Raw genomic sequence first — 27,830 nt, forward strand, 5'->3', positions numbered from 1 at the left:
ATATCTTTTTATGAAATGGAAACAGAGAGGAAGATATCAGTCAAAATAGCAACTTATTACTTTCAAAATGAAATAACTTCTCTGAAAATATGATAAAATCTAGTTAGCTAAGTTTAAAAGAATTGTCTTTACCACTATTTTAAAGCCAAGGCTTTATCCTTACGTTATAAGTAAAAGAGCATCAAAACACCAAAATTATACTTTGCCTTCTCAACTTAAACAGTTTTGGGAACCAAACTGAGGAAAAACCTTATACTGATCTCTAACATACCAACTTTCAACCAAGTTTTTAAGGCTGTATGATAAACTCCAGAAAGAAAGATTAAAACATGCAAAAAAGAAAATAGGATTTATAATGGATTTATAGTGGAAAAGATATATGAGTCTATTATCAAATTCACTGAAAAGTCCAGGACTCTACCAGGTCTAATAATCAATCTGGAATGCCACCTTGGCAGATCTTACTCTGAAATCAGCAGCGTGAGATCAGGGATCCCAAACGCAAACCGCATCCCGGCCGTAAAAGACACACACACACCCACAGCCCTCCCAGGAGCCGCGCCGGCAGGGGGCGTCATCACGCCGCACGGCCTGACGCCTCCGCGGGGTCCGGGCTGCTACGTCAGCAGTGCCATGACGTCACTGCGTTCTTCAGAGGGTGCCTCCATTCGTCTGCGGGAGCACACTGTTTAAAATATTTTTGCTGTTTTTTATGCAGTTAAGAGTCTGTTCCCCAAAAAAAGGTGCAAGAAAATAATCTTTGCTTCAATAACTCAGCAAGCTGAAAACATCATACAAACCAGAAAAGCCTCCTCTTGATTGGAAATGTCCTCCTCAATGAGCCCCCGAAGGGTAAACTGCGGGAAAGGTCCAGGTAGGACCCAGTCTGAGCCTCGAGGCTCCGGTCCAAGACCAGGTGTCCCCCGGGAGGAGCGGACGCTCGCCTCCCGGTGGAGGCGGCTCCTCCCCTCCTCAGCCCCCAGCCACTGCCCGCCAAGGCCAGGAGCCCGGACTCTGGCTGCGGCCATGTGGACGGGCTGTCCAGACGGACCTCCCAGGGCTCCGACGCGGGGCCTCAGGCCACTGCCCTCGCATCAGGGGTCTCCCACTGCCCCCAACACAGTCTGACTCTGGGTCCAGCACCCCCAGCTCTCACTCCCCCAGGACAACACCAAACAAAGTCCGTTTGAGAGAATTCAGCTCCACGGCCCTGGATCTGCGCTCTCCTCCCACTCAGCCACTTACAGAACCTCACCGACTATCTGACCACACACGCTGTCCACACACACTGTCACATGGAAACTTAAACCTGAATAACACCTTAAACTGTGGATAAGAGTCTTCTTTGAGCAATTTAGTAAGACTTCACTTAAAAAAGGAGAATATCCTTGAACCATAATGCATATTTCTGCAGGCATTATAAAGTAAACCCTTAACTTGGAAAGCAATTACAAATCTATTAAAAATCAAAGTTGTAGTCCTGAAAACAAAAGTTCTGTTCACAAGTCTCTTTGTTGTTCTTTTAAGCAACAAAGCATCTTTTGAACTAAACTGTGAGACAATGAATTCATCAGAATGGCCACCTCCTCAGTCCCTGACCTTCAACGCCCAGTTGTGTGTTATTTTGAACTCTTCCTCTGTTGATACAGACCAGCTGCACCCGACAGAGACCCGTGAACCCACAAGGCTGCTTCACGTCCCTGCAGAATCTACCCAGCGCTGCCAACGCCCAAAAGCACCGCCGAGTGGTAAATGAAAATGGGACCATTTTCATTTGAAAGTGGTAAAATCAAAAACTGGGACCACAGAATCATCAAAGACAAAGGTACAAACATCCACATTCTTCACAGCATCCAAATGCCTTCTAACATCCAACATCAAGGCTTACAATAGCTTCACGGCCAATAAGAAATCACGGCTGCTTTTGGCAGCAAACTGCTATAAGATTGCATCGTAAGTTTGTTAAACACTTAAACGCAAAGTTTACAAAGGCTGTGCGCGGTCAGAAGGTCACTCACTTTATTTTGACAGATCTGGTGGACGGGCCGAGAATGGGCTCCCGTGATGACAGCCGCACTGCAGCCCACGTTGAGGTCGAAAACCTCCAAGGTCCGGTTCCGCCCAGCAGCAAGCACGATGTCTGGGGCTCGGTTAGGGAACTTCTCTCGGCAGAAGGTTGCACGGACAGGTGACCAGCTGCAATCTCCTGAGGCTCCACAGGACAGTCCTGACCACAGCCCGCTCCCCACCTGATCCCGGGTGTGTGGCCAGAGCTGCTGGGAGGATGGGGAGGCCAGGCATGTGGATTTCCATGCGGGAGGCCTAGGTCCCCTGAGAGTTAAGCAAGGTTTGAGATGTCAGGAAACACCCAAATCAAGAGGCGGAATGGCCGTCCTGCATGTAGGCACCGAGCTTGAAGAGGGTCTGAGCCAGAGATTAGATGGGGAGGCCGTGGAAGTGAACGGCGCCCCCTCCCACCAGGTCAGGCTGCCTGCATGGAGGACAAGCCTTGAACGAAGCACACGGCAAGGCCACTTCCTCCACGTGGACCAGGAGGGACAGTGGCTAAGTTGGCAGCCCAGTGGTTAAGACGCCACACTTCCACTGCAGGGATCATGGGTTCAATCCCAGGTCAGGGAACTGAGCTCTCACCTGCCACGTGGTGCAGCCAAAACACAAAATGTATATGTGCTAGAAAAGTACAGAATAGAAAAAGTACTAGGTCTAATAATAAACCCAATGCTAAAGCCAGAATACTCAGGGATCCTCCCTCAAGGACAGGGAATAATCAGAACAACACATTTCTGCTAAGTGTTTCTGTGTTTTTAGCAAAAGGTTCTAGCATAAAAAAATTACCTTTCTAATTAAAATATACTAGAACCTCTAATACCCTGTATCAGTCGTTCTGAAATTGAAAGAATAAAACTTTTCAAAAGAATCTTAGGCCTTTGAATAAAAGTTTATAAGATGTCTCCCTAAAGATCAGAGCTTTGTTTCTAAATAAAGTCAATGCTCTTTAATTTAAAATGATGATGTAACCACAAACACTCAAAACTTAACATTCTGGGATCGATTTGTTGTCAACAGCACTGCTGTAACTTTGCCATCTTCCACATGAGATGGGGTACACCGGTCAGTTCATCAAAGGATGCACGTGCTCAGTGTAGCTGTGTCCTGTCTAAATGCATTGAACTACTGTTACTCAAGACGCGAGCAGACCAGAAATCTCAGGTCCCGTCACTCTGCTCTACCTCACAGGCGCCCCACCTCCAGCTTCCCTTTCCCTCTGGGTCTCTTTTCATTATTGAGATGAAGCCATTACATGAAGGCCCCTGAGCTCCAGGAGGTCTGAGTGCTCAGCCCAAGCCTGGAGCCTGGACCCTCAGCACAAGCCTTTGCCAGAAGGATGATGGTCAGGATGTGAAAACATCAGACTCACAGCAGGAGAAAGGATACAGGAGTGGAAATCGTTCACTGCAGACAAGCTGGTGATCTCCGTGGCGTTGGTCGTGAGCAGCCTGCACACGGGCGTGCACCAGCTCTTCTGTCTGTACCTGCGAGAGGGTGGAGGACCATCTATCCCCTTGTTCCCCTTTTGCCACAACCCAAGATTCTACCTTCAAAAACTTGAAAATAAAAGTTTTCATGTCAATATTAACAATCATATTTCATTAATAAATATTAATAATAAATAAATTTTATTAGGTAGCAGGTTGACTACCTAAGTTATTCTTTAGGTAATTCTAGCTTTTCCTTTAGTAAAACTTCATGAAAAATATTACTATATACATAGCCAAGTGGAATTCATCCCTATATATGAGAAAACAAACTTTTCTCTTAATTTTAAAATAATTGTGTATACTTAGCAAGACTCCACAGATCAAACCTGGGTCTCCTGCATTACAGGCAGATTCTTTACAATCTGAGCCACCAGGGAAGCCCTACATGCTTAAGACATTCAGTGAGCTACAAGTTATCTGTTGTTGCTGTTCAGCTGCCCAGTCATGTCTGACTCTTTGTGACCCCATGGACTGCAGCACCCCAGGCTTCCCTGTCCATCATCAACTCCTGAAGTTTGCCCAAGTTCATGTCCATTGCATCTGTGATGCCATCCAACCACCTCATCCTCTGATGCCCTCTTCTCCTTCTGCCCTCAATCTTTCCCAGTATCAGAGACTTTTCCAGTGAGTCGGCTCTTCACATCAGATAGCCAAAATACTGGAGCTTCAGCTTCAGCATCAGTCCTTCCAACAAATATTCAGGGTTGATTTCCCTTAAGACTGACTGGTTTGATCTCCTTGCAGTCCAAGGGACTTTCAGGAGTCTTCTCCAACATCACAGTTCCGTCAATTCTTTGGCACTGTGCCCTCTTTACGGTCCACTCTCACATCCATACATGATGACTGAAAAAACCATGACTTTGACTAGACAGACCTTTGTTGGCAAAGTGATGTACAGGTGGGCAACGGCCAAAGCCACTAGGGCTCAGTGTCCAAACCTCTCAGACACTTGAGGTGCAGATGAAACTGGCTGTCAGCCCATCCCGTCCACAGAGAGGTAACTGCTGGGCAGGGGTCTGATGCAGAGCCAGCCACAAAGTAGTACCCAGAGGGGTGACTTGGGGGGCAGGGACAGGCCTCACGTCCCGGGAGAATAGGCCATATGCAGACTCGGGACAAGCCAGGCCAAGCCTCAGGGGAAGTTTGGGAATGAAGCTTAATGATCAGCAGAGATTTCATAACCCCCCGTGTGTCCTGCTGAGAGACTGCCCAAAGCCACACAGCAGGACGGCTGAAGAGGTGATAGCAGAGACTTACTGTGGACAGGACAGCCCAGAAAGGGTCTCAGAGAGAAGAGTCACGTGAGCAGAGGGGGTGCAGACACCCCTGCAGTGGGGGAAGCCCGGGAGTGCCTCATGGAGAAGGTGCCTCTGTGCGAGTCCCCAGTGCTGGAGGCTGGCATGTGCCCATCAAGGTGAGTCTGTCAGCACCACGGGGACTCTGGGTCAGAGGTGAGGGAAGTGGGAGGGGGCCAAGACGAGAGGCAAACAGCTTGTCCATGAGACCAGCCCCACCCAACAACCAGGGTGCTCCTGGGGCCCTGAGGCATGCAGGCCTAAACAGGCCTCCCTTTCATCTTGCCATGGAAACACAGACGTGATGCCTGCAGCTACAGCAGCCACCTTGTTCTGCAGAGTGACAAGCAGTGGGACGGAGCCACCCAGAAGAGGGTGGTGGGCAGGACCTGGTGGAAACACCAACATCACAGTGTGAACACAGCGAGAAGCTGGTCAGCTACAGGAAGGGAGCTGGCTGACAGGCCCCCGCTCTACAGGACGCAGGACAGGGGAGACGGCAGGCACCACCTTCAGAGCAGTGCGGGCCCACCACCACGCTGCTGGGCACCACATGCGCCCCCCTGAGGGTGGCCGGAGAAGGGAGTCCAGAAACGCCCACCTGGCCCTCCAGGCCCACCGCCAGACGTGTGCAGGGAAGCTCAGGGCGGTCCCACTGGAACAAGCGATGTGTCCATATGCGGGAACCAGGAAGAGCTGTGGCAACCTCCTGTTGCCTGGCACATCCCGAAAGGTAGGCAGCCTCCTGTCGCCGGGCACATCCCGACAGGTAGGCAGCCTCCTGTCGCCCGGCACATCCCGACGGGTAAACCCACAGGGAGCAGCCGCTTTCGTGAGCATGGTGGTGATCAAAGGTGTGTCACACGTGAGCCGCCCACCAAACCGCACAGACGCCTGGGCGGGCAGCAGCTAGAGACCAGGGGAGGGGCGCGAGCACATGGGTCTCGGGAGGCTACAGAGGGGCGGGGCTCAGAGGGGAGGCCTCTGGTTCTCTCTGCAGGTTTCATTTTCTTAAACGCTTTGAAAACAAAGACAGCCAAGCATTAATGTCTGCCAACGTCAGGTGTGCCCCGGCAGACCACACACACGTGCATCTGTGGATGCGTATGAAATGTTCCACGCACGTGTGCTCAATCACTCAGTCGTATCAGACCCTCTGCTACCCCATGGACTGTAGCCCACCAAGCTCCTCTGTCCGTGGAATTTTCCAGGCAAGGATACTGGAGTGGGTAGCTATGTCCTTCTCCAGGGAATCTTCCCAAACCATGGATGGAATTCCTATCTCCTGCCTTGGCAGGTTGATTCTTGACCACTGCAACCACCTCAATTTACTATAAACGGTAATAATCTCACATACAACACGTGTTAATCATGTTGCTGAACCAGGGCAGTGGCCCCCTTTCCTGAGTCCCGGGCACTGGTGAGTCCCCCGAGGCCCAGGCCTGGCCCCCAGGGAAGCTCTACACGCGGAGAAGGGACTTCCGATCACAGGAGGGTGTGATGACGCTTTGGACCAGTTACTTACACCCGACGCGCGGCTGAGACGCAGCGTCCCCGACCGCAGGGGGCGCTACCTTCGTAAGTCGTCATTGCTGGCGTCGATGTGATGCTTGAGCAGCTGGACCTCGGGGCCCGAGGACGACAAGACAAACGCGTCGATGTAATAAAACTGCGCGGACTGGACAGGCGTAGGGAACGTGTCTTTGCCCTGCAGTGGAATCAGTCATCGCCACTAATAAATAAGTGTCAGTAAAACCTCTACTGCTATAAACATGGAACCGCTCATCCTAACACAACGTCCACTTATTCTAAAGGTACCGAACGCCTCTTGGTAGGACCAACGTACAACCTTCGGTCCTTCTTCCTGATTCCGTAAACGATACTACGTAATTAAATTTTACTGTGGTGAGCGTTTGGAATTCCGGCCATTTAAAAACTCTGAAATGAAAGGACATTGAAGCATGCCAGCACACACCTTGAAGCCACAGTTCTTCACCTGCTTTAAACCTAGTTCTGAGCGTCTGCTCTTCCGATGACACGGCCCAGCCCGTGCAGGGCGCAGAAGTCGACAGGACTCTCGGCCCCAGGGCCAACCCCCGCTCTCCCCTCGGCCTCACCCGCTGTCCTGGGAGTGACCAGCCTTCCTCGAACAGCGCCCCAGGACTCAGTCTCCTTTTACAAGACTCACAGGAGGGGTGCTAACCGCGTCCTCGAATCCACTTCCTGTCAGGGAGGAGCCTGGTAACTGAGCCGCGTCACCTGTCCCCCTACCCGTCGTCCTGATTCCCTTCCCTCTGTTCCAAACGGTCTCCCATGAGATCACCAAAATAAGGCATTTTTCTCCCCAAAACACACTTCCCCCACATAGTGTCCTGTGGGCATTATTATCGCCTCTACTATAGAATCACATTTATTTTTACATTTAAATTATTCCCATATTTTACTATTGTTCTGCCATTTTCAGACCATACAAATGTCAGGCTTTTTTAACTGTACGCGCATATGTGTGCGCGTCTGTCTGTGTGTGCTGCGCGTGTCACGCGTCCGTGTGAACACACTGTGCTGCCCTCCTGCCCCCGCCCCCTGGGTGGTGCCGGACACTGCGCAGGAGAAGCTGGGCGGGGCCCCCACCGCCTGCCTTCTGCGCCCCGGGCCGGGTTACCAGACGCAGCGCCGGCTTCCGGCTGCGCACCGACCACACCCGCAGCGTCCCGTCCTGGGAGGCGGACAGCACCCAGCGGCCGTCGTGGCTCCAGCACACGCTGCTCACCGCCCCGTCGTGACCTGAGGGCAGAGCAGGAAGAACGGCCTTGAGCCCCCTAGAGCAGCAGAGACGCCACGTCCAGAAGGGAGTGACGCGGAGGTGTCTCCCAGCCAAGCGCCCCAGCGAGCCGACGCCCAAGGCAGTGGACCTGTTTGCGAAGAAGGTGTTAGACGATGACACTGGCCGACGGTTACAGTGTCTGAGCAATTAGACTGCAGATAACGGACCGCTTATCACTTAGCCCGTCCCGTCCTTTCCCGGGGAATAAGCGGGTGCTCAGGAAGGGAGAGGAAACACTGCCAAGATCAGGAGGTACCAGGGGCAACACCACAGCCGCTCATGGGGGGTCCCCGGCCCCTGCCGGCCTGGCACCCGCTGCCCGGCTGGTCCACTCGGTCCCGATGAAGCGTCAGGATCCGTGGCGGATTCTGTCTTGGCCCCTCCGACTCCCCCCACCCACCGGCCAAGCCCTGCCCTCTCCACTTGGCTTCAGCCACCCCCGGCTCTGAACCCACACACGACCTGATTTTTGGACCCGCTTTGCCCTCACGACTCCTGAGAAAGGCCATCGCGGCCGTGAAGCAACCTTAGAATCACTCAGGACCGCCCCTACAGCCACTCAGAAGTGGAGGAGCCCGTGCAGGGAAGGGTTCTCGGAGGCGGATACTTGGGAGCTCGGGAAGAGAAAACCGCGGTCCTGCGAGAGGAGATTCAGAACCCAGAGGAGATTCAGAACCAAGAAGGCCGGGCCGGGCTGTCCACGGGCCATGGTGTGCGCACGCGGGCGAGAAAACCAGCGATGCCTCCTGCTGAGTAAGGCTGCACCTCTGAGCCCTGCGCTGCCCCGGGGCGGGCTCCACACTCCACCCCTGCACCCGCGATCCAGCCCACGGGACTTCCCGTGTCGGATGCTCTGTGACAAACTGCAGAGAAAGAAGAGCCGACAAGGGGACACTCTTGTCTTGGCAAGCTCACCCCGGACGTCCGCACGCACCCAGGGCTTAGCGTGTGAACCACACTCGGGAACCTGAGATTGGACAGAGAGGTGTAGCATCACTGCATCACCCTGGTCAGAGAGCCCACAGCAAGTAGGGACACCATCTACTTGGACAAGTGTAAACACAACCCGGAGAAAACGGAGAGCCAGGACCAACCGAGCGGAGAAACACCAGAAAGGGCTTTGCTGCCCTCTGCTGCCGGCTCCCGGGAGCTCCTGCGGAGCCAGAGCCAGGCCCGCGTGGATGGGCGGGAGCTGGACACACCGAGCTCCAGATGCATCAGCTCATGCCGAGCAGCTCCCCTTCCTCCGGCCTCAAACAAGGCTGCGTGGGCCACCACCTCCCCAGGTGGCCAAAGGCCTCAAGGCCACGTAAGGCGGATTCAGAGAGGCTCCCTCGCCTCGCCCACGGCTGAGCAGACCCCTGCTTCCGGTCCCCCCACACCCCCACCGGTAACGAGCACCGCCCCTCTCCGGTAGCAGATAGGTCAGGAGGCTGCCCCCTCCCGCCCTGACCCCAGCCTCCCCACAGGACACACAACCCCGACCCCAGCCTCCCCCCAGGACACACAACCCTGACCCCAGCCCCGCCCCAGGACCACAGGAGCAGTGGTGGAGGTCGGGAACCAGGCTGCAGGTGCCCACCAACAGGAAGGACCCTGGAAGGGGCCCAGTGGGCAGCTGCAGAACTTAGAGACAGCAGCAGGAGTTCCAGGCTCAGTGTCATCCCGTCATAGGACTTCGTGTGTCCACAACTCCACCGTACTTCATGAAATCTTAATCACTTTGACCTTCCGAAGTGACTGACCCCAGGGTTTAGCTGTTACACTCCTTGCCCTCTGCCTGACATGAGGGGGTGGTCCTCCCAGGCCGTACTCACACCTGTCCAGCCACACCCAGCAGCCCACACTGAGCCAGGTGCGCCCTCACGGGAGCGTCGGCACCGGGCCCCTGGCGTCCCCGGACTAGACAGCCACAATGGACGGGAAACACTCTCAGTCTAAAGCGCAAACACAGACCCTGCCAGCGAGTGACACCCCCTGGGATCCGTGGTCGTCACACTGGGATGCATCACTGGCTTGTGCTCTCAGAAGCGGAGACCTCCCAGACGGGTTTTACCCGAGCACCGCGGGCCCCTTCCACGAACGCGCCTCCAGGTCTGGCCCCACAAGTGACGCTCCCCCTGCTCAGCTCAGCAGGGTTTGGTGGAATCTGGTCATTCTGTTCCCCAGGTCAGCCACAGAGCTAGTCTGTTCTTGTTTGAAGGGAACAAGCATGGTGCTTGCAGATTAACAACAGGACCGTAAGGAGGCTGACTGTGTGCCCCGGACGATTAAAAAGGCCACCCTGAAGCCACACCCACAGGGCAAACAGGAAGCATGAGCTCATCCGATGGAACAGCAGGTAAGGCACGCACGTCAGAAACCCTCCACTGGCCACCAGCCTCACTGAGCAAGCTCACCCTATAGCCACCCCGACAGATAATGCCCCTGACACATGGGGCCCTGTAGTTACAGGGGCTCAGGCTGGTTTTCAGGAATGTGGAATCAGCTGTGTGTAGCCAGCCAAGCCTGTTGGGACCACTGACCCTAAAACGAGGCCTGTGCAGGTGCCCGACAGACGACCTCCTGACATCAGGGGGTCCAGAGTGCCACCCTCGCCTCATGGCTTTTGAACGTACACCCCACGAAGCAGCATGCAGCCCTGAGTTGTCTGTGCAGCACACAACTACCTCACCTTGTCCCTACCGCCCATCCTGTCCCCCGCACCGAAGACCTCCCTGCTCCTCTGTCCCGCAAGTGCCCGGCCCCGCCTCGGGGAGCAGGTCTGAGCTGTGCCCTCCCAGCTCCTCGCTTGGCTGCCTTGTGTAAACCCTTCCTCTGCTGCAAACCTTGGCATTTCAGTGCTTGCCTCAGTGTCTGGCAGAAAGACCTGACCTGCTAACAAGGGAAAAACACTCACAAATCCACATGAACTAAAACTCTCCATCTTACCTGACAAAACAGCAGGCTTCCCAGTAAGATCAGCATTGCAGACCAGGGACAAGTGGTTGGCTAAGCCACAGGCCAGCTGCTGTCCATCTCCTGCTTGAAAAAGCAAGAGAAACTCCTTATAAAGCATAAGTCAGAGGCACCACACTTGCAACAGGTGAAATTATAGAATTTTTCAGTTAACCTGACGCTCGTTTTCTTAGGAAATGAGGAAACCTGAAACAGGAACAGCGTTTCCTCAGCTCCCAGTCGCTGGGCGTGCACTCCCACCGGGGGCTCATGTCACGCCCAACTTCTTCTTCGGACAGGAACCGAGGGCTGGGGTTCAGGGGCCTGCCCAGGACATGGGGCTGATCAGAGGCAGCACCAGGACCTGAACCTGGACCTGCTGGGAAGCCCCAAACAGCCGGCCCCCCAGCCTCCCACGCTTCCTCCTAGGGGCATATCTGCCTCAGCCGTTCCATCTAAACACTGCCCTACAGTAAGGCATAATAAATTATACATTTCCCTCATAATATTCAAACTTGAGGATCCTACTTTTATGGTCACATGCTTGGTAAGCATATCAAATATCACTAAATATTTACTGATAATACTACATATCCAATTTCCCAAAATTATTCAAAAAATTCTTTGGCAGGCTGGAATTCTATGAAAAAAAAAAAAAGGAAGTAAGTAACCTTTTAGATTTGGGCAGACGGCTGCTTTGGGCAGACGGCTGGTCAAACACTCAGGGAGGTGGGGGTGGAGGATGGTGCACAGAGAGACCCTGGACTTGGGCAAAGGCATATTCTCATCTGTAAGCAAATCTAGAAACCAGAAATGATGTTTAACTCCGAAAAGAGCTTAAATAGTGGAGCTACCTGGATGAGTTCAGCTGCCTCCTGACTTCTTTGAGTTCCCAGAAAGGAAGTAAAGGTGTTTGGATGCCCTTGAGAGGGAGTGGTTGCCAGGAGCCGAGTGTGCCTGGGGGGAGGCTCCACCCACTGAAGACCAGGTCTTCAGCTGAAGAGCAGCTCCACCCACTGAAGAAGGAGACCAGGTCTCCAGGGGGCAGGAGGCTCTTCTGTAGCCTCTCTTTTGATGAACCAGCCTCTGTATGCAGCCCTCCTGCCAGGCTCCCTTGGGGCTCATGGAGGAGACGGCCACGTACTCAGAGCACAGACCTGGAACAGCTTATAACCAAACCAGAGCTCCTGCTGCCAGAAGCTGCAGGGCATGCGTGGACGCCCTGGGCTAATCCTAGTGACAGTCCAGGGGAAGCAAGCTTTGATTTTAATCTAGACTCAAACAATGTCATGTGATTTCAAATAACCAAGATTTTTTAAATCTGTTTTAAATGGAACAATGGGCAAAACAGAAGCTTGCAGTGAAGCACAACTCTGGCTGGAGCAGCATACCTGAATACTGCATACAGAGCAGGGCCGCCTGGCCGCAGGCCACGGCCAGCTGCCTGCTCAGCTTGCTGGGCGCAGGACTCTCCACAGGGCACTCCTTACTTCAGGGAAGATCAGAGGAAATAACTGAGACAGTCCAACATTAGAAATAAAAATATACTAGAAATAAGGTGAGTGTTTCCCTATTTACATGTATAATTTTATTCCATAACATTTATATATATATATAATGTGTGTATGTGTGTGTGTATATATATATACATATATAAACTCTTACATTCAGAACCATGAAATAATATGTATATGCTGCCTACAGGAGACTTATTTCAGAGCTAAAGACATACACAGACTGAAAATGAGGGGATAGAAAAACATATTTCATGAAAATGGAAACAAGACAGTAGCAATACTCAAATCAGACAAAACAGACTTTAAAATAAAGGTTATTAAAGAATAAACAATGGCATTATATAATGATAAAGGGATCCATACAAGAAGATATTATACTCACTAACATATATAAACTCTATAAAATAGCACCTAAATATATAAAGCAAATATTAACAGACATAAAGGGAGAAATTGACAAGAACACAATAATAGTAGGGGACTCTACCACCCCACTGACACCAAAGGACAAAGCATCCGGACAGAAAATCAATAAGGAAACATGTTTTAAATGACACAATAGACCAACTGGACTTAACAGATACCTATAGGACATTCCCCATCCAAAAGGAGCAGAATGCACATCCTTTTCAAATACACATGGAACATTCTCCAGGATAGATCATATGCTGGGCTACAAAGCAAGTCTCAACAAGAGACAGAGGACTGCAATTACATCAAGCATTTTTTCTAAACAAAATATTATGAAACTGGAAATCAATTACAGGAAGAAAAATGTGCAAAGCACAAACACACGGAGACTAAACAACAAGTGACTATAAAACAAACGGGCCAATGAATAAAGAAAAAAAAAAATCGGAAAATACCTCAAGGCAAATCAGAATGGAAACACAACTTTCCAAAAACTTATGGGATGCAGCAAAATAAGTTTTAAAAGGGGAAGTTTTATAGTGCCACAGACCTTCCTCAAGAAACAAGAAAAATCTCACAAAAACAATCTAATCTTCCATCTAAAGGAACCAGAAACAGAAGAATAAACAAAGCCCCAAGTCAGCAAAAGAAAGGAGCCAATAAAGATCAGAGAGGAGACAATGTAGAGACCAAAAAGCAATAGAAAAGATCAGCAAAACAAGAACTGTTTTTTGAAAAAGACAAAACAAAACTGACAAATCTTTAGCCAGGCTATCAAGAAGAGAAGAGAGAGGCCCAAGTAAATTAAATACGAAGTGAAAGGGGAGAACTAGAAACCAACACCACAGAGTAGAAAGTGTCATTAGAGAATGCTGAGAACAGTCACATGCCAATAAACTCGACCACCTGGAAGAGATGGATGAATTTCTGGAATCACGCAACCTTCCAAAACTAAATCAGGAAGAAATACACAATCTGAATAGATGGATCACTAGTAGTGAAATTTTATTAGTGATTTAAAAACTCCTAGGAAACAAAACTCCAGAACTGAACAACTTCATGGGGGATTTCTACCAAACACATAAAGAAGAGCTAATTCCTATCCTTCTCAAACTATTACAAAAACTTGACGAGATGAAACACTCCCAAATTTACCTATAACACCACCTTTACCCTGATACCCAAACCAGACAAAGATGCCACAAAAAAATTATAGGCCAATATCATTGATGAATATAGATGCAAAAATCCTCAACAAAATATTACAAATTTGAGTTTAACAATGTATATAAAGGATCATACATGATAAAGTGGGATTCATTCCAGAGATGCAAAGATGGTTCAATACTCACAAATCAATGTGATACACCACATTTAAAACAGAGATGATAAAAACAACACAGTCATCGCAATAGATGCATAAAAAGCATTTGACAAAATCCAACACCCTTTATGATAAAGAAAAAAAATTTTTTTTAACTCCCTGGAAAAACAACCACAGGAAATCCAAGCTCAGCAGAGCCCAGGGCTGCATTCCATACTTGACCATGGATGTTTGAGAGGGTCTGACAGGGCGTGAGGGCATCTGGTGGAGAGGCCTACTCAGTAGCAATGACCTGCTGACATGGGAACAGCAGACGGGCAGGAAGAGGAACAAAAAACGCGATTAAATGTGGGCAAGTCAGGCCCAGCAGCGTCTTGTGAGCCAGTGACGGCAGGCACAGCTGTGATGCTCACGGGAATAAGTAGCAGCTCAAGTGCCACAGCCCACTGTCTCTGTGTAGATGGCATCACCTCTAACAGCAGAACTGGGTCCAGAGAAACGGACCCAGGGAACCTGCAGAACTCGTCCAGCATCATGGGACACGGGGACAGGTGTGGACGCAGAGCCGGGCAGCCAGCCCTAGGCTGAGGGCCGCTGAGGAAAGGAAGCCTTTCCGAGCCAACGAGCCCATCGCACGCCTCCCAGAATGGCACCAAGCACCATGCCTACTCAGACTTCCTGCCCAATGACAACCTAAGATGTTTAGAATAACTGTTAGCTATGATACTCTCCAAAATGAAACTTAAAACAAAAATTAAATGTTTCTAAATAGTTGAGGTGGTAAAAACAGCAGCAGGTCTGAAAAATGATTAATATGAATTAAATTTAACTAAAAGAACAGATAGATACAAAAATAATATATATATATGTGTGTGTGTGTGTGTGTGTGTGTACATATACATATTTACACACAGGTACTTAAAAGGTCTTATATATGTTTGAAAAAAATCAAACTATCTAAAGAGTTCCTCCAAATTATCTCAGATTTACTTGGGATGCACAAACTAGGTTACATACCACCTGTAATTGTTCTTGCATTTCGAAGCTCTTTTACCATCATTTTTAAAATCAGTCTTTGGTGAAAACATAGTTGCACTGGGGAGAGAAGAACTCTATGTCATTCAAAGATTAAAAGTTCTAAGCTTAAGAGACCTACTTTGCAGTGAAAAAATAAACATAATAAATAAATAAACATATATAAACATAAATAAACTAACTTGGGCTTCCCATGTCCCAAGTTAGTAATAAACTGAACATTTAATCACTGTAATTTTGACAGCTATTCCTCTAATTCTATATCCATATCAGCTATTTCACTAATGGGGACATAAGTGTATTTGTGTATTAAAATTCTGGAGAACACTGTGCTATTTTCCTACAAATTTTGGGTTCTTAGGCAAAAAACTAAGATAATCACTTTGCAGCCAGGCATGCAGGGCAACTCCACATTTCAGCTTCAGGTCTGGAGCCCTGGGAGAGAGACAGGGGGGTGGGGAGCTACATTTGCTGCAGACTCTGCAAGTGCACTGGGCAATGACCTGGAGCAGGCCTGGATGAGGCAGGTGAGGACATGGACATCTGCCTGTGAGGACCAGGCTGGGGTGGGGCTCATCCCACCCAGAGCACAGGGTCTGGAGAGGCTGTGTGAGGGCAGTGGGAGCTGGGTGAGGTCCAGGAGGAGGCAGCACCCAGGCAGGGAGGCAGGCAGTCCCTCAGCCTCACCACCTCCCCGCCTGTCCTCACTGCCTCGGGGACGTCACAGTGAAACACATCCTCACCCAATGACCCCACCTAGAATCCCCTGTACTTTTTCTAGGAAGTTCAAACCCTGGGACTAGTACTTAGGACTGACCACCGCCTGGTTCCTCCTCCCCCTGGACTCCCTCACAGGCCCCACATGCAAGACCCAATCAAGTAAAGTGAACCCAAGGAGTCCACACTTAGCAGATGGCATCACCACTGAGCCAGCACACAGGCTCAGGGCCTGGACTAGTGTGCGGTTGTACTGAGGCATGAATCCAGGATCTATCTATCCACCACCCACCCATCCAACACCCATCCATCCCTCCACCCAGCCACCCAGCCACCCATTCATCCCTCCACCCAGCCACCCAGCCACCCATCTACCCACTGATTCATACACCCACTGATCCATCCATCCACCCACCCAGCGATCTGTCCATCTGCCCACCCACTCACCCATCCACCCACCCACCCATCCACCCACACATCCATCCACCCACTCACCCACCCATCCAGCCAGCCACCCATCCATATCCACCCGCCCACCCATCCACCCACTCACCCATCCACCCACACACCCATCCATCCACCCACTCACCCACCCATCCAGCCAGCCACCCATCCATATCCACCTATCCACATCCATCCACCCACTTACCCATCCATCCACCCACTCACCCATCCACCCACCCATCCATCCACCCATCCACCACCCACCCATCCAACACCCATCCATCCCTCCACCCATCCACCCAGCCACCCATCCACCCATCCATCCCTCCACCCATCCACCCAGTCACCCAGCCACCCATCTACCCATCGATCCATACACCCACTGATCCATCCATCCATCCACCCAACCATTTGTCCATCTGCCCACCCAGCCATCCGTCTACTCATCCATCCATCCATCCACCTATCCACACATCCAACCATCCACCCACCCATCCACCCACCCACCCATCCATCCACCCACCCACCCATCCATCCATCCACCCACTCACCCATCCATCCACCCACTCATCCACTCACCCACCCATCCACCCATCTATCCACCTACCCACCCACCCATCCATCCATCCACCCACCCATCCACCCATCCATCCACCCACCCACCCATCCATCCACCCACCCACCCATCCACCCATCCATCCACCCACCCACCCACTCATCCATCCACCCACCCATCTACCCATCCATCCACCCACCCATCCACCCACCCATGCACCTATCCATCCACCCACCCACCCATCCATCCACCCACCCACCCATCCATCCATCCATCTATCCATCCACCCACCCACCCATCCACCCACCCACCCATCCATCCATCCACCCACTCACCCATCCAGCCACCCATCCACACACCCATCCACCCATCCATCCACCCACCCACCCACTCATCCATCCACCCACCCATCTATCCATCCATCCACCCACCCATCCACCCATCCACCCACCCATCCACCCATCCACTCACCCATCCACCCATCCACCCACCCACCCATCTATCCACCCACCCACCCATCCACCCATCCATCCACCCACCTACCCACCCACCCATGCACCTATCCATCCACCCATCTATCCATCTACCCACCCATCCACCCATCTATCCATCCACCCAGCCATCCACCCACCAATCCACCCACCCACACACCCACCCATCCAGCCAGCCACCTATCCACCTCCTGCATTGCAGGTGGATTCTTTACCAACTGAGCTATCAGGGAAGCCCCAAAGTACATAGTAAGCACTCAATAAACACTACTGCCGCGTCTGTTCTGCGATGGTGTCATGCTGGGGTCCACACACAGACATCCATCCACACCAGCACCTGCGCCCGGAGGCCATGGTCTGTCTCTGGGTGGTCCACTCACCATGGGGCAGCCGTGTAGCCCGACGACCGTATTTTGCTATGGAAAACCAGCGGGTGGTCCTTCACAATGCTCCGAGCAGCTGCGGGAAACATGGTTACAGAAGAAGCAAGTCACTAACACAGCTGCTTCACAGTGGATAGGACAAAGCTCTGCAGAGACAGCCACGTTCTCACAAGAGGAGTCAGTGCACACCCTACAGACTGGAGAGGCTTCATCCCTGACGACAAACCAGCCCCACCAGCAGAAAAGGAAACTGAGGGCGCTAAAAGCGCCAGAAAACAACAAAAGCGTGATTTTCCTGCTTAAATGACCTGAACCGCAGTGTTTAATCCTGTGTGTTTCAGATGCTCGAGGGCCAACACGTCAGCCCTTCCCGCAGCGCCAGTCCCTCCGGCCACGGCTGCAAGAGGCTGTCCGCTCTGGGGTGAGACAGGCCACGCAGAACGCGGCCGGTGGGATTCTGTCCACAGGCCCCTGAAACCCGCAGCGTGGAGCAAGCGCCTCTGTGCCGGTGCCAGGCACAGCTCCTCTACGACAGGAATGCAAGTCTCTTAAGCCAACCAAGTGTCTCTCTTATGCCTGAGTTTATCACGACACAACAGTAAGAAAGACCAGCCAGCAGAGCATTTTAATGGCGAGGAAACACGGTACCCTGTTCTTAACACCCTGTAAGCGTCCACGGCCCAGCTGGCTGGTTAGAGCTCTGACACCTCGGGAACTTACCACCGACACGGACATGTCCCGTGGGTGCTTCCAGACAGAATAAAGTCCTGCCAGAATTACTCATTTTTATGTATATTTGATACTTGCTATTCAATATGAATATTCTGTACAATACTATGAAACAGCTTTAGGAAATGGATAATTACATAATATTGAATACTCCAAAAACAGTTCTCTTTTTTAAAAGCAAAGAAACTCAGCTCTGCTTTTGGAACTATTTCAAATGTGATAAACTGAGACATATTCCCATCGGAAGCTCAGGGAACCCCACTGGGCACAGAGGCCCCGAGGAGGGAGCGGGGCCCCCAGAGGCCCTCGGGAGGGACTGGAAATCCCAGAGGGACCAGGAAACCTTGCTATTTCTATTATGCTTTTGTAAGAGGAGGGGTGCAAATTTTGAGATTACAGAATCACTATAAATCAGTCATCTGTAATATTCCATATGAATATTTTCTAAACAACACAGAAAGCTATCATAAAAAGTCAAAGCTTTAAAATTTCACCAGCCCCTGGATACAGAGAAATTAGAATCTCTGGAATAAACCTCACTGTTTATATGGTTGCTCTCACTAAAGTTTTGTTTTCCAATCTACATGTCACTTAGCTGTGAAGCATAGTACAGCATGTACGGTCGTCTGGGACAAAACGATACGTCCTAGTAGGGCATTCCCCGTCGGTCCAGTGGTGACTTCCAGCGCCAGGTTCAAACCCTGGTCGGGGAAGTAAGATCCTGCAAGATTCTTGCCATGCAACCAAAACAACAGAAAAACTTGGACAAATTATCATTCAAAACGATGCACGCACCCGTGTGTTCACAGCAGCACTGCTCACACAGACAGGACACGGAGACAACCCAACCGCCCCTGGACAGATGAACAGATAAAGAAAACACGGTGCGTTCACACAGCAGGATGCCACTCGGCCGTGAAAACAGTGACATAATGCCATCTGCAGCAACATAGACGGACCTGGAGATGACACTGAATGAAGTGAGTCAGAGACGGTGTCATGTGGCATCACTCACGTTTGTCATCTAAAATACGACGCAAATGAACCTATTCTCAAAATAGAAACATACTCACTGACATAGAGACCAGAACGGTGGTTACCAGGAGGGCCGAGGCGGGGAGGCACAGACTGAGAATTTGGGGATATTACATTTAGGGGGCATCCCTGATGCTTCAAACAGTAAAGAGTTCGGTACAGTTAAGTCGCTCAGTAGTGTCCGACTCTTTGCAGCCCCATGAACAGCAGCACACCAGGCCTCTCTGTCCATCACCAACTCCCAGAGTCCACTCAAACCCATGTCCATCGAGTTGGTGATGCCATGCAACCATCTCATCCTCTGTCAACCCCTTCTCCTCCTGCCCTCAATCTTTCCCAGCATCAGAGTCTTTTCAAATGAGTCAGCTCTTCGCATCAGGTGGCCAAAGTATTGGAGTTTCAGCTTCAACATCAGTCCTTCCAATGAACACCTAGGACTCATCTCCTTTAGGATGGACTGGTTGGATCTCCTTGCAGTCCAAGGGACTCTCAAGAGTCTTCTCCAACACCACAGTTCAAAAGCATCAATTCTTCAGTGCTCAGCTTTCTTCACAGTCCAACTCTCACATCCATATATGACCACAGGAAAAACCATAGCCTTGACTAGACAGACCTTAGTAAGCGTCTTTTAATTTCATGGCTGCAATCACCATCTGCAGTGATTTAGGAGCCCAGAAAAACAAAGTCAGCAGCTGTTTCCACTGTTTCCCCATCTATTTCCCATGAAGTGGTGGGACTAGATGCCATGATCTTCATTTTCTGAATGTTGAGTTTTAAGCCAACTTTTTCACTCTCCTCTTTCACTTTCATCAAGAGGCTCTTTAGTTCCTCTTCACTTTCTGCCATAAGGATGGTGTCATCTGCATATCTGAAGTTATTGATATTTCTCCTGGCAATCTTGATTCCAGCCTGTGCTTCCTCCAGCCCAGCATTTCTCATGATGTACTCTGCATATAAGTTAAATAAGCATGGTGACAATATACAGCCTTGACGAACTCCTTTTCCTATTTGGAACCAGTCTGTTGTTCCATGTCCAGTTCTAACTGTTGCTTCCTGACCTGCATATAGGTTTCTCAAAAGGCAGGTCAGGTGCTCTGGTATTCCCATCTCTTTCAGAATTTTCCACAGTTTATTGTGATCCATACAGTCAAAGGCTTTGGCATAATCAATAAAGCAGAAATAGATGATTTTCTGGAACTCTCTTGCTTTTTTGATGATCCATCAGATGTTGGCAATTTGATCTCTGGTTCCTCTGCCTTTTCTAAACCCAGCTTGAACATCTGGAAGTTCACGGTTCACGTATTGCTGAAGCCTGGCTTGGAGAATTTTAAGCATTACTTTGCTAGCGTGTGAGATGAGTGCAATTGTGCGGTAGTTTGAGCATTCTTTGGCATTGCCTTTCTTTGGGATTGGAATGAAAACTGACCTTTTCCAGTCCTGTGGCCACTGCTGAGTTTTCCAAATTTGCTGGCATATTGAATGCAACACTTTCACAGCATCATCTTTCAGGATTTGGAATAGCTCAACTGGAATTCCATCACCTCCACTAGCTTTGTTCGTAGTGATGCTTTCTAAGGCCCACTTAACTTCACATTCCAGGATGTCTGGCTCTAGGTGAGTGATCACACCATCGTGATTATCTTGGTCGTGAAGATCTTTTTTGTACAGTTCTTCTGTGTATTCTTGCCACCTCTTCTTAATACCTTCTGCTTATGTTAGGTCCCTGCCATTTCTGAGCCCTTCTTTGCATGAAATGTTCCCTTGATATCTCTAATTTTTTTGAAGAGATCTCTAGTCTTTCCCATGCTATTGTTTTCCTCTATTTCTTTGCATTGATCACTGAGGAAGGCTTTCTTATCTCTCCTTGCTATTCTTTGGAACTCTGCATTCAAATGAGTATATCTTTCCTTTTATCCTTTGCTTTTTGCTTCCCTTATTTTCACAACTATTTGTAAGGCCTCCCCAGACAGCCATTTTGCTTTTTTGCATTTCTTTTTCTTGGGGATGGTCTTGATTCCTGTCTCCTGTACAATGTCACAAACCTCCATCCATAGTTCATCAGGCACTCTGTCTATCAGATCTAGTCCCTTAAATCTATTTAAACAGTAAAGAAACTATCTGTAATTCAGAGACTTGGATTTGATCCTGAAGTTGGAAAGATTCCCTGGAGAAGGGAATGACAACCCACTCCAGTATTCTTGCCTGGAGAATTCCATGGACAGAGGAGCCTGGTGGGCTACAGTCCATGCAACAGCAAAGACTAGGACAAGACTGAGTGACTAACACACACACACACACACACACACACACGTAACATTTAGAACGGATAAACAACATAGTCCTACTGAATAGCACAAGGAACAACTACATCCAATCTCCTGGGATAAACCATAATAGAAAAGAATATTTTTTTAAAGAAATATATAGATATATAAATATATGTGTGTGTGTGTGTGTGTGTAAAACTGAGTCACTCTGCTGTACAGCAGGGATTCGTACATTATAAATCAACTAATACTTCAACTAAAAATAAATTTAAAATAAAATTAAAAAGTCTTAAATTCCATTTTAAGGGGCGATCTAAGTAAAACATATCTAAGAACAAAATGTAAATGAATTTGGTTAAAAAAAGAAAGACAGTCCCAAGTCTCGTTTCATAGCAGGTCTCCACACAGAGGTCTGCTATCAGCTGACGCTGGGGAACGTGGTCCTCCGTGCAGCTGACAAAACCAGGTGACCTAGGGTATGAGGGACGGCACTGCTTTTAACAGAGTTCACCCTGCAAGTACTCTGCCTCGAGTGGAAACATAGTTAGGATTTTGGAATACTCTCTGAACAACCTAGTATTGTTCCAACTATTAGCAATTTTAATTAATATTTGTTAGTCCACAAGTATTTCACAAAGAATGTTAAAAGCAATCTATACATAACATAACATTATTTGGGGTATTATTGAAGAAAATGATTCAAAAAGACTTTTTATGTTGCCCAAAGTTATAGAGTTACTTACTGCCACTGAACTGTACACACAAGTATGATTAATATGGTAAATTTTATGTAATTTATATTTTACTACAGTAAAAAGTACACACAAGAAATAAGTGAAGAGATGTACACTGCCATATTTAAAATAGATATAAAGGGAAAGTGTTAGTCACTCAGTCGTGTCCGACTCTTTTTGACCCCATGGACTGCAGCCCACCAGGCTCCTCTGTCCATGGAATTCTTCAAGCAAGAACACTGGAGTGGGTAGCCACTCCCTTCTCCAGGGGATCTTCCTAACCCAGGAATTGAACCCGGGTCACCTGCATTGCTGGAGAAAGCAATGGCACCCCACTCCAGTACTCTTGCCTGGAAAATCCCATGGACCCCATACAGTCCAAGGGGTCGCTAAGAGTCAGACATGACGGAGCGACTTCCCTTCCACTTTTCACTTTCATGCATTGAAGAAGGAAATGGCAACACACTCCAGTGTTCTTTCCTGGAGAATCCCAGGGACAGGGGAGCCTGGTGGGCTGCCGTCTATGGGGTCGCACAGAGTCGGACACGACTGAATCGACTTAGCAGCACCTGCATTGCAGGTGGACTCTTTACCGTCTGAGCCACCAGGGAAGTCCCTAAAATAGATAAACAACAAGCACCTACTGAATAGCACGGTGACAGACTTTGTTTTCTTGGGCTCCAAAATCACTGCAGATGGTGACTGCAGCCATGAAATTAAAAGATTAAAAGATTAAATTAAAAGCCTGCTCCTTGAAACAAAAGCTATGACCAACCTAGACAGCATATTAAAAATCAGAGATACCACTTTGCCAACAAAGGTCCATATAGTCAAAGCTATAGTTTTTCCAGTAGTCATGTACAGATCTGGGACTTGGACCATAAAGAAGGCTGAGTGCCAAAGAATTGATGCTTTTGAACTGTGGTGTAGGAGAAGACTCTTGAGAGTCCCTTGGACTCCAAATAGATCAAACTAGTTAACATAAAGGAAATCAACCCAGAGAAACCACTGCCAGTATTTCTCATGTTTTGAATTCCTACGAATTATACCCAAGTCATGAAGAAACGCCCAACATATTCCCCACCACAAAAACTATGTCAGAACACATGAGAGGCAGAGAAAGGAAGGAACAAAGGAAGAAGAAAGCATTGAATTTTCACCTCGATGAACGTGAATCCGCAAACCGACAGAGTGAAGCTGAACAAACGTGACTCAGAGGAGGAGCTGCCCCACATCCTGCGTTTCAGACTACGTTATACTCACCAGATTGTTTCTGAGTAGCCTGCTTGGTTCTTTTTTCCTGAAGTCCCAAGTACAGCGGAGAAGTCGGTAACACACAGGAGCTGAAAGAGAAACACAACCCTGGTCTGTGAGAGCAAACATGCGTGATGGAGTTGTTTCAGGGAAACGTGCATCGTAAAGACGGTTTCGCACGACTCCGCACCTGGGCAGCACCGACAGGTCCGGTCCCGGGTGGGGGCGCTGCTGAGACCGCAGCAGAGCAGCAGGGTCCGCCTCCACCAGCGCGGTCTCGTTCCCAAACATGGACGTGAGCAAGCAGAGGGCCTGCGCAGACGGGTTCAGAGAATCGGTCATGGTTGTGGGCACTTTAGTTGTGCTAATGGGTGCCCTGTGCAGACGCGTGTGACCCCTGAACCTTCACACACAACCTCACGCGGTGAGCACCCGGGAGAGCACGTCGGAAGAAGGGAGGATAAACCGCAGTGGGTGGGCGCACCGCCCCGGCCTTGCTCAGGGTATGGCTCACGACTCACCTCACCACCACCGGTTCTGCTCGCCACGGCGCACGATCCAGCAACCTGAATGCTGAGGCTCTGGAAGTCTTCATTCCCGGCAAAGAGAAAACAGGCCACACATAAGGCCATGAGATGCTGCCTGCACACGGGCCGGGGCCGGGGCGGTGAGGACAGAGCACGCAGGCCGCTGCCCGTGCAGAGGTGCCCTGGCGTGAGCCTGCAGACCAAGCTCCACACGTGGCCGCAAGAGTGCAGTAGGCGCAGCGTCCCTGTGAGGACACCAAGCCAGGCCGGGCACATGGAGTGGGACCTTAACGGACAGAAAACCAACCAGGAGGAGGCAGGCACGGGCGCCGGGGCCAGCAGAGGCTACCTGTTTAGACAGACGACAGGGAGGCAGCTCCCCAGGAGGAGGGCCCGGACCAGGACGCCGGAGCCCTTGGGGAGTGGGGCGAGGGCCAGGCCGTGTGCACGTGGGGCAGCGGGCAGCAGTCCGTCGTCTCCCCGCAGCTCAGGGGCCGGTGGGGACCGAGCCTGCAGGCGTGCAGATGCCAGGACGGGCGAGGAGTCTGTCACTCAGCCCCACAGCTGCGATGGTGACCAGGCACCGCAGCAAGGCTGTGGTGGGGACACAGGGCCAACTGCAGGTCCCGGACATGGCTGGGCCCCAGGAGGAGGGGGAGACAGAGGACAATGGGTGATGGGGTGTAGCAGGGGCTCGGGGGTTCCAGGACAGCCAGCGTGGTGCAGTTGACCAGGAGCCTGGTCCCTGGGGGTCAGTGACGGGCACCCACCGTGACCCCCCGAATGTCAGACAAAGGAAAACGTTCAAGTTACATACTATCTGTATCAAAGATTCTCTGAAGGTAGATCTTACCCTTGTAATGTAAAACAGCCTCCAGTTCAAAGCTTGACAAGTTAAATATGAGCAAACCGGTGGAGCTTCCAATCCACAAGCAGCGGGCAGTCTCAGAGAGGCTGATTCCAAAAGGAAGAGAGAAAAGCGTGTGCTGACCGTCCCCCTCAGCCAGGGCGGCAGGGACCCCGGGCCTCGGGGAACCTGAGGGTCCCCTGCCCGAGTCTTGGGTGCCGGCCCCATCTCGGACGACCTCTAGCATGTCCCCCGGGCGGGTTTCCAAGGCCCTACTGTTGAGAGGGTAACAGGCAGGAAGGCCAGGGGTCTCCAAATGGAGGAAATAGGCTGCAAGTATCAGACATTTCTCTCTCTCTTAAGCAGCAGGAGGAAACAAACTAGCGATATTTTTTCCTTCTCTATACAAATGTAAAAGGAGGTTTCTCTTAAAATACTGTGTTGTCATAATAACACCTGGTTTCACCTGAAGTTAAGTATTCTCAAACCTTGAGTTAACCAATGCATTTTTCTTATGGAAATGTTTGTCTTAAGCTATGTTAATGTGCTATGCATTTACCCCAGACTCTGTCTTCAAGTTGGTTCCACCTAATGGCTCAGAATCGACTTGACAAACCAGTATGTTATACTCAGATATTGTTCCCCTAATCTATGTAAACGAAACTATTTGTATGGTGATCTGCCCTTCTACAAGATTCATGTCAGTTGTTTTATGGCCCCTGGGATGAATCATATGATGCCAAGATTATCCCAAAATACATCTTATGGGTGAGGGGCCTGGTGCCATTCTGAGTTTTAAGACATTCCTTTCTTTCATTGACAGACTGCTAGTGACTATATAACATCCAGCTGAAGACTAGCAGGGGGGTACTCTTTCTGCCCCCTTCTGATGCCTATTTCAGAAGCTTTCTCTGTCTCCTTTATACTTTAATAAAACTTTATTACACAAAAGCTCTGAGCGATCAAGCCTCGTCTCTGGCCCCGGATTGAATTCTTCTCCTCTGGAGGCCAAGAATCCCAGCGTCTTTTTGTTCAGCAACAACCTTTCACTGTCCAGGGAAGGCAGAACTCAGAGGGCCACAAGCTGGGCCTGACTCAACTGTGACCTGAGGCTTTCCTCTCCTCTAAGGTCACCAGAGGGAGGCACCTGTGGCCTCCGCGAGACCCCCACACAGGTGGGCATCCCTGCCAGAGCCCCACACCTGTGCCATGGCTGCGCCTGAAGACCCTGCTGAGCAGAGCTGACGAGGTGGAGACTGACTGACAGTGGCGTTCACACCAGGATGGACGGATCTGCCGCTGCGTCTTTGTTTTCTGATGTACAAACTAGACCCAGGCTGTAAACTGACTGGCCAGCCTCCTCTGGCTTCGCAGACCTGGACTCAGAGCAGCTTCCTCAGGCACACCTGAGAGCAGCACACCTCGGCCACTGGGCCTCCAACAGCCCCCACTCCCTGGGCTGCTCATGGGTCCTCAGCCTCCAACACCAGCCCCAGGGAGACCACGTGGGCCTGAGCAGAAATAGGGTCACTCTCCCTGAGCAAAGGTGGGGACCCAAGGCTTCAGACCCCCTAGTCAGCTCAAGTCCAGGCCAGGCAGGGGCCCTGAGCAGACACAGCTGCCTGACGGGTAAGCACAGCAGGGCTGCAACTGCACCAGCCACCTCCTCAGGGCTCCCACCCCAGCAGGACCAAAGGCAGGCCTTAGTCAACGCCAGAGCTCTCTGCAGTCTGTGTGGAGCCAAGGGGAATGAAATCATGATGTATTTGCTTAGTCAGAGTAAAACAGTGGCTCCCTGTCATTGCCAAATATTTAAAATACTTCTATAAAACAAGAAATAACTAAAATTCATTTGGGGTCAAACTTAAAGGTATGAAATATGGCACAGATGGCAGAAGTTTAGGATGAGTTATGATAATGTCACCCTCTCCCCTATTACAGAAGTCAAGATCAGCCTCAATGGGTGAAGTAAATTAAAAATAATCTCATTTCCTTTATTAAATATAGTTAAAAATAACTGATCAAGATTATCAACCTTAAGGCTTAAAATATGCAACTCTAAGAACACTTACAGTTATTATTACTCATACAGACAAAAATAGTTTGGTTTTATTTTAATCGTTCTAGAAAAAATGAACCTAATCTGGGAGGCTTTCTCCAGAAGGGCTTGGTGGAACTCACAGTACTCACAATGCACAGCCACAGGCTGCCAGGCTCAGGACAGGAAGGGCCACTTCAGTCTCTTCTCCCGTTTCTGGGGCCTTCGTGGACGGAGGCTGACCACCTTCTATGGACAGAATTACTGACAATCTGAGATGTGACATTAAAATGACTGGTCATGGTGAAGGCTACCAGCTGACCCCACGGGGCACTGTGGGAGATGCATGTTGTTGGAGTAACTCAGACCGAGTCAAGAAAAACCCTTGGTCTTGTACATTATAAAGCACAAGGCTGGAAATACAACTCAGACCCTGTGTCATGAGCCTGCAAGGGAGGGAGATGGAGTTTCGAGGACAGACCTGCAGAAAGGGGGTGGGAGGAAATGGCTTAAAACTAACTGTGGGTTCTGAAAGCGGGCTCAGGATCCACCGTGTGTGTTCGTCGCTCAGTCGTATCTGACTCTTTTCAACCCCAAGGACGGTAGCCCACCAGGCTCCTTGGTCCATGGGATTATCCAGGCAAGAATACTGGAGTGGGTTGCCACTCCCTTCTCCAGGGGACCTTCCCAACCCAGGACTCGAACCTGGGTCTCCTGCATTGCAGGCAGATTCTTTATCATCTGAGCCACCAGGGGAAGCCTAAGATCCACTAGATAAGGGCAATTTCTGACCCACTTTAAGAAGAAATAGCTTAAAGCCATTTACTAATACATATGTTATATGTGTCTCACACACTAAAGAAAGAACACAACAGTGATAAACGAGAAGGGGAGCAGAGCAGAGA

General features: G+C 50.0%; 1 protein-coding gene across 20 annotated transcripts in view; it reads right to left on the reverse strand.

Moving 5' to 3' along the window:
• WDR27 (WD repeat domain 27) overlaps positions 1–27,830 on the reverse strand; it is a 178,087-nt gene that overhangs the window by 130,411 nt on the left and 19,846 nt on the right. For 9 of the 20 annotated variants that reach the window (XR_011568601.1, XM_070796571.1, XM_070796570.1 and 6 more), the window contains 14 exons: positions 27,078–27,174; positions 24,894–24,994; positions 24,035–24,102; positions 23,704–23,825; positions 23,523–23,602; positions 17,492–17,570; positions 14,886–14,963; positions 12,008–12,105; positions 10,611–10,703; positions 7,518–7,639; positions 6,430–6,563; positions 5,457–5,600; positions 3,457–3,554; positions 2,019–2,322 (listed from right to left, as the gene is read on the reverse strand). Coding sequence is in view for 18 of the 20 variants with exons in the window: in XM_070796571.1 (XP_070652672.1) it covers positions 2,019–2,322; positions 3,457–3,554; positions 5,457–5,600; positions 6,430–6,563; positions 7,518–7,639; positions 10,611–10,703; positions 12,008–12,105; positions 14,886–14,963; positions 17,492–17,570; positions 23,523–23,602; positions 23,704–23,825; positions 24,035–24,102; positions 24,894–24,994; positions 27,078–27,174 (1,618 nt within the window). In the remaining 2 variants the exon portion in view is untranslated. Of the gene's footprint in view, positions 1–2,018; positions 2,323–3,456; positions 3,555–4,817; positions 5,245–5,456; positions 5,601–6,429; positions 6,564–7,517; positions 7,640–10,610; positions 10,704–12,007; positions 12,106–14,885; positions 14,964–17,491; positions 17,571–23,522; positions 23,603–23,703; positions 23,826–24,034; positions 24,103–24,893; positions 24,995–27,077; positions 27,175–27,830 lie in introns of those variants that run through there. The other 11 variants (XM_070796565.1, XM_070796557.1, XM_070796568.1 and 8 more) reach the window with 3 other exon arrangements.

This window comes from Bos indicus, chromosome 9 (assembly GCF_029378745.1).
Source record: "Bos indicus isolate NIAB-ARS_2022 breed Sahiwal x Tharparkar chromosome 9, NIAB-ARS_B.indTharparkar_mat_pri_1.0, whole genome shotgun sequence".
NCBI lineage: Eukaryota > Metazoa > Chordata > Mammalia > Artiodactyla > Bovidae > Bos > Bos indicus.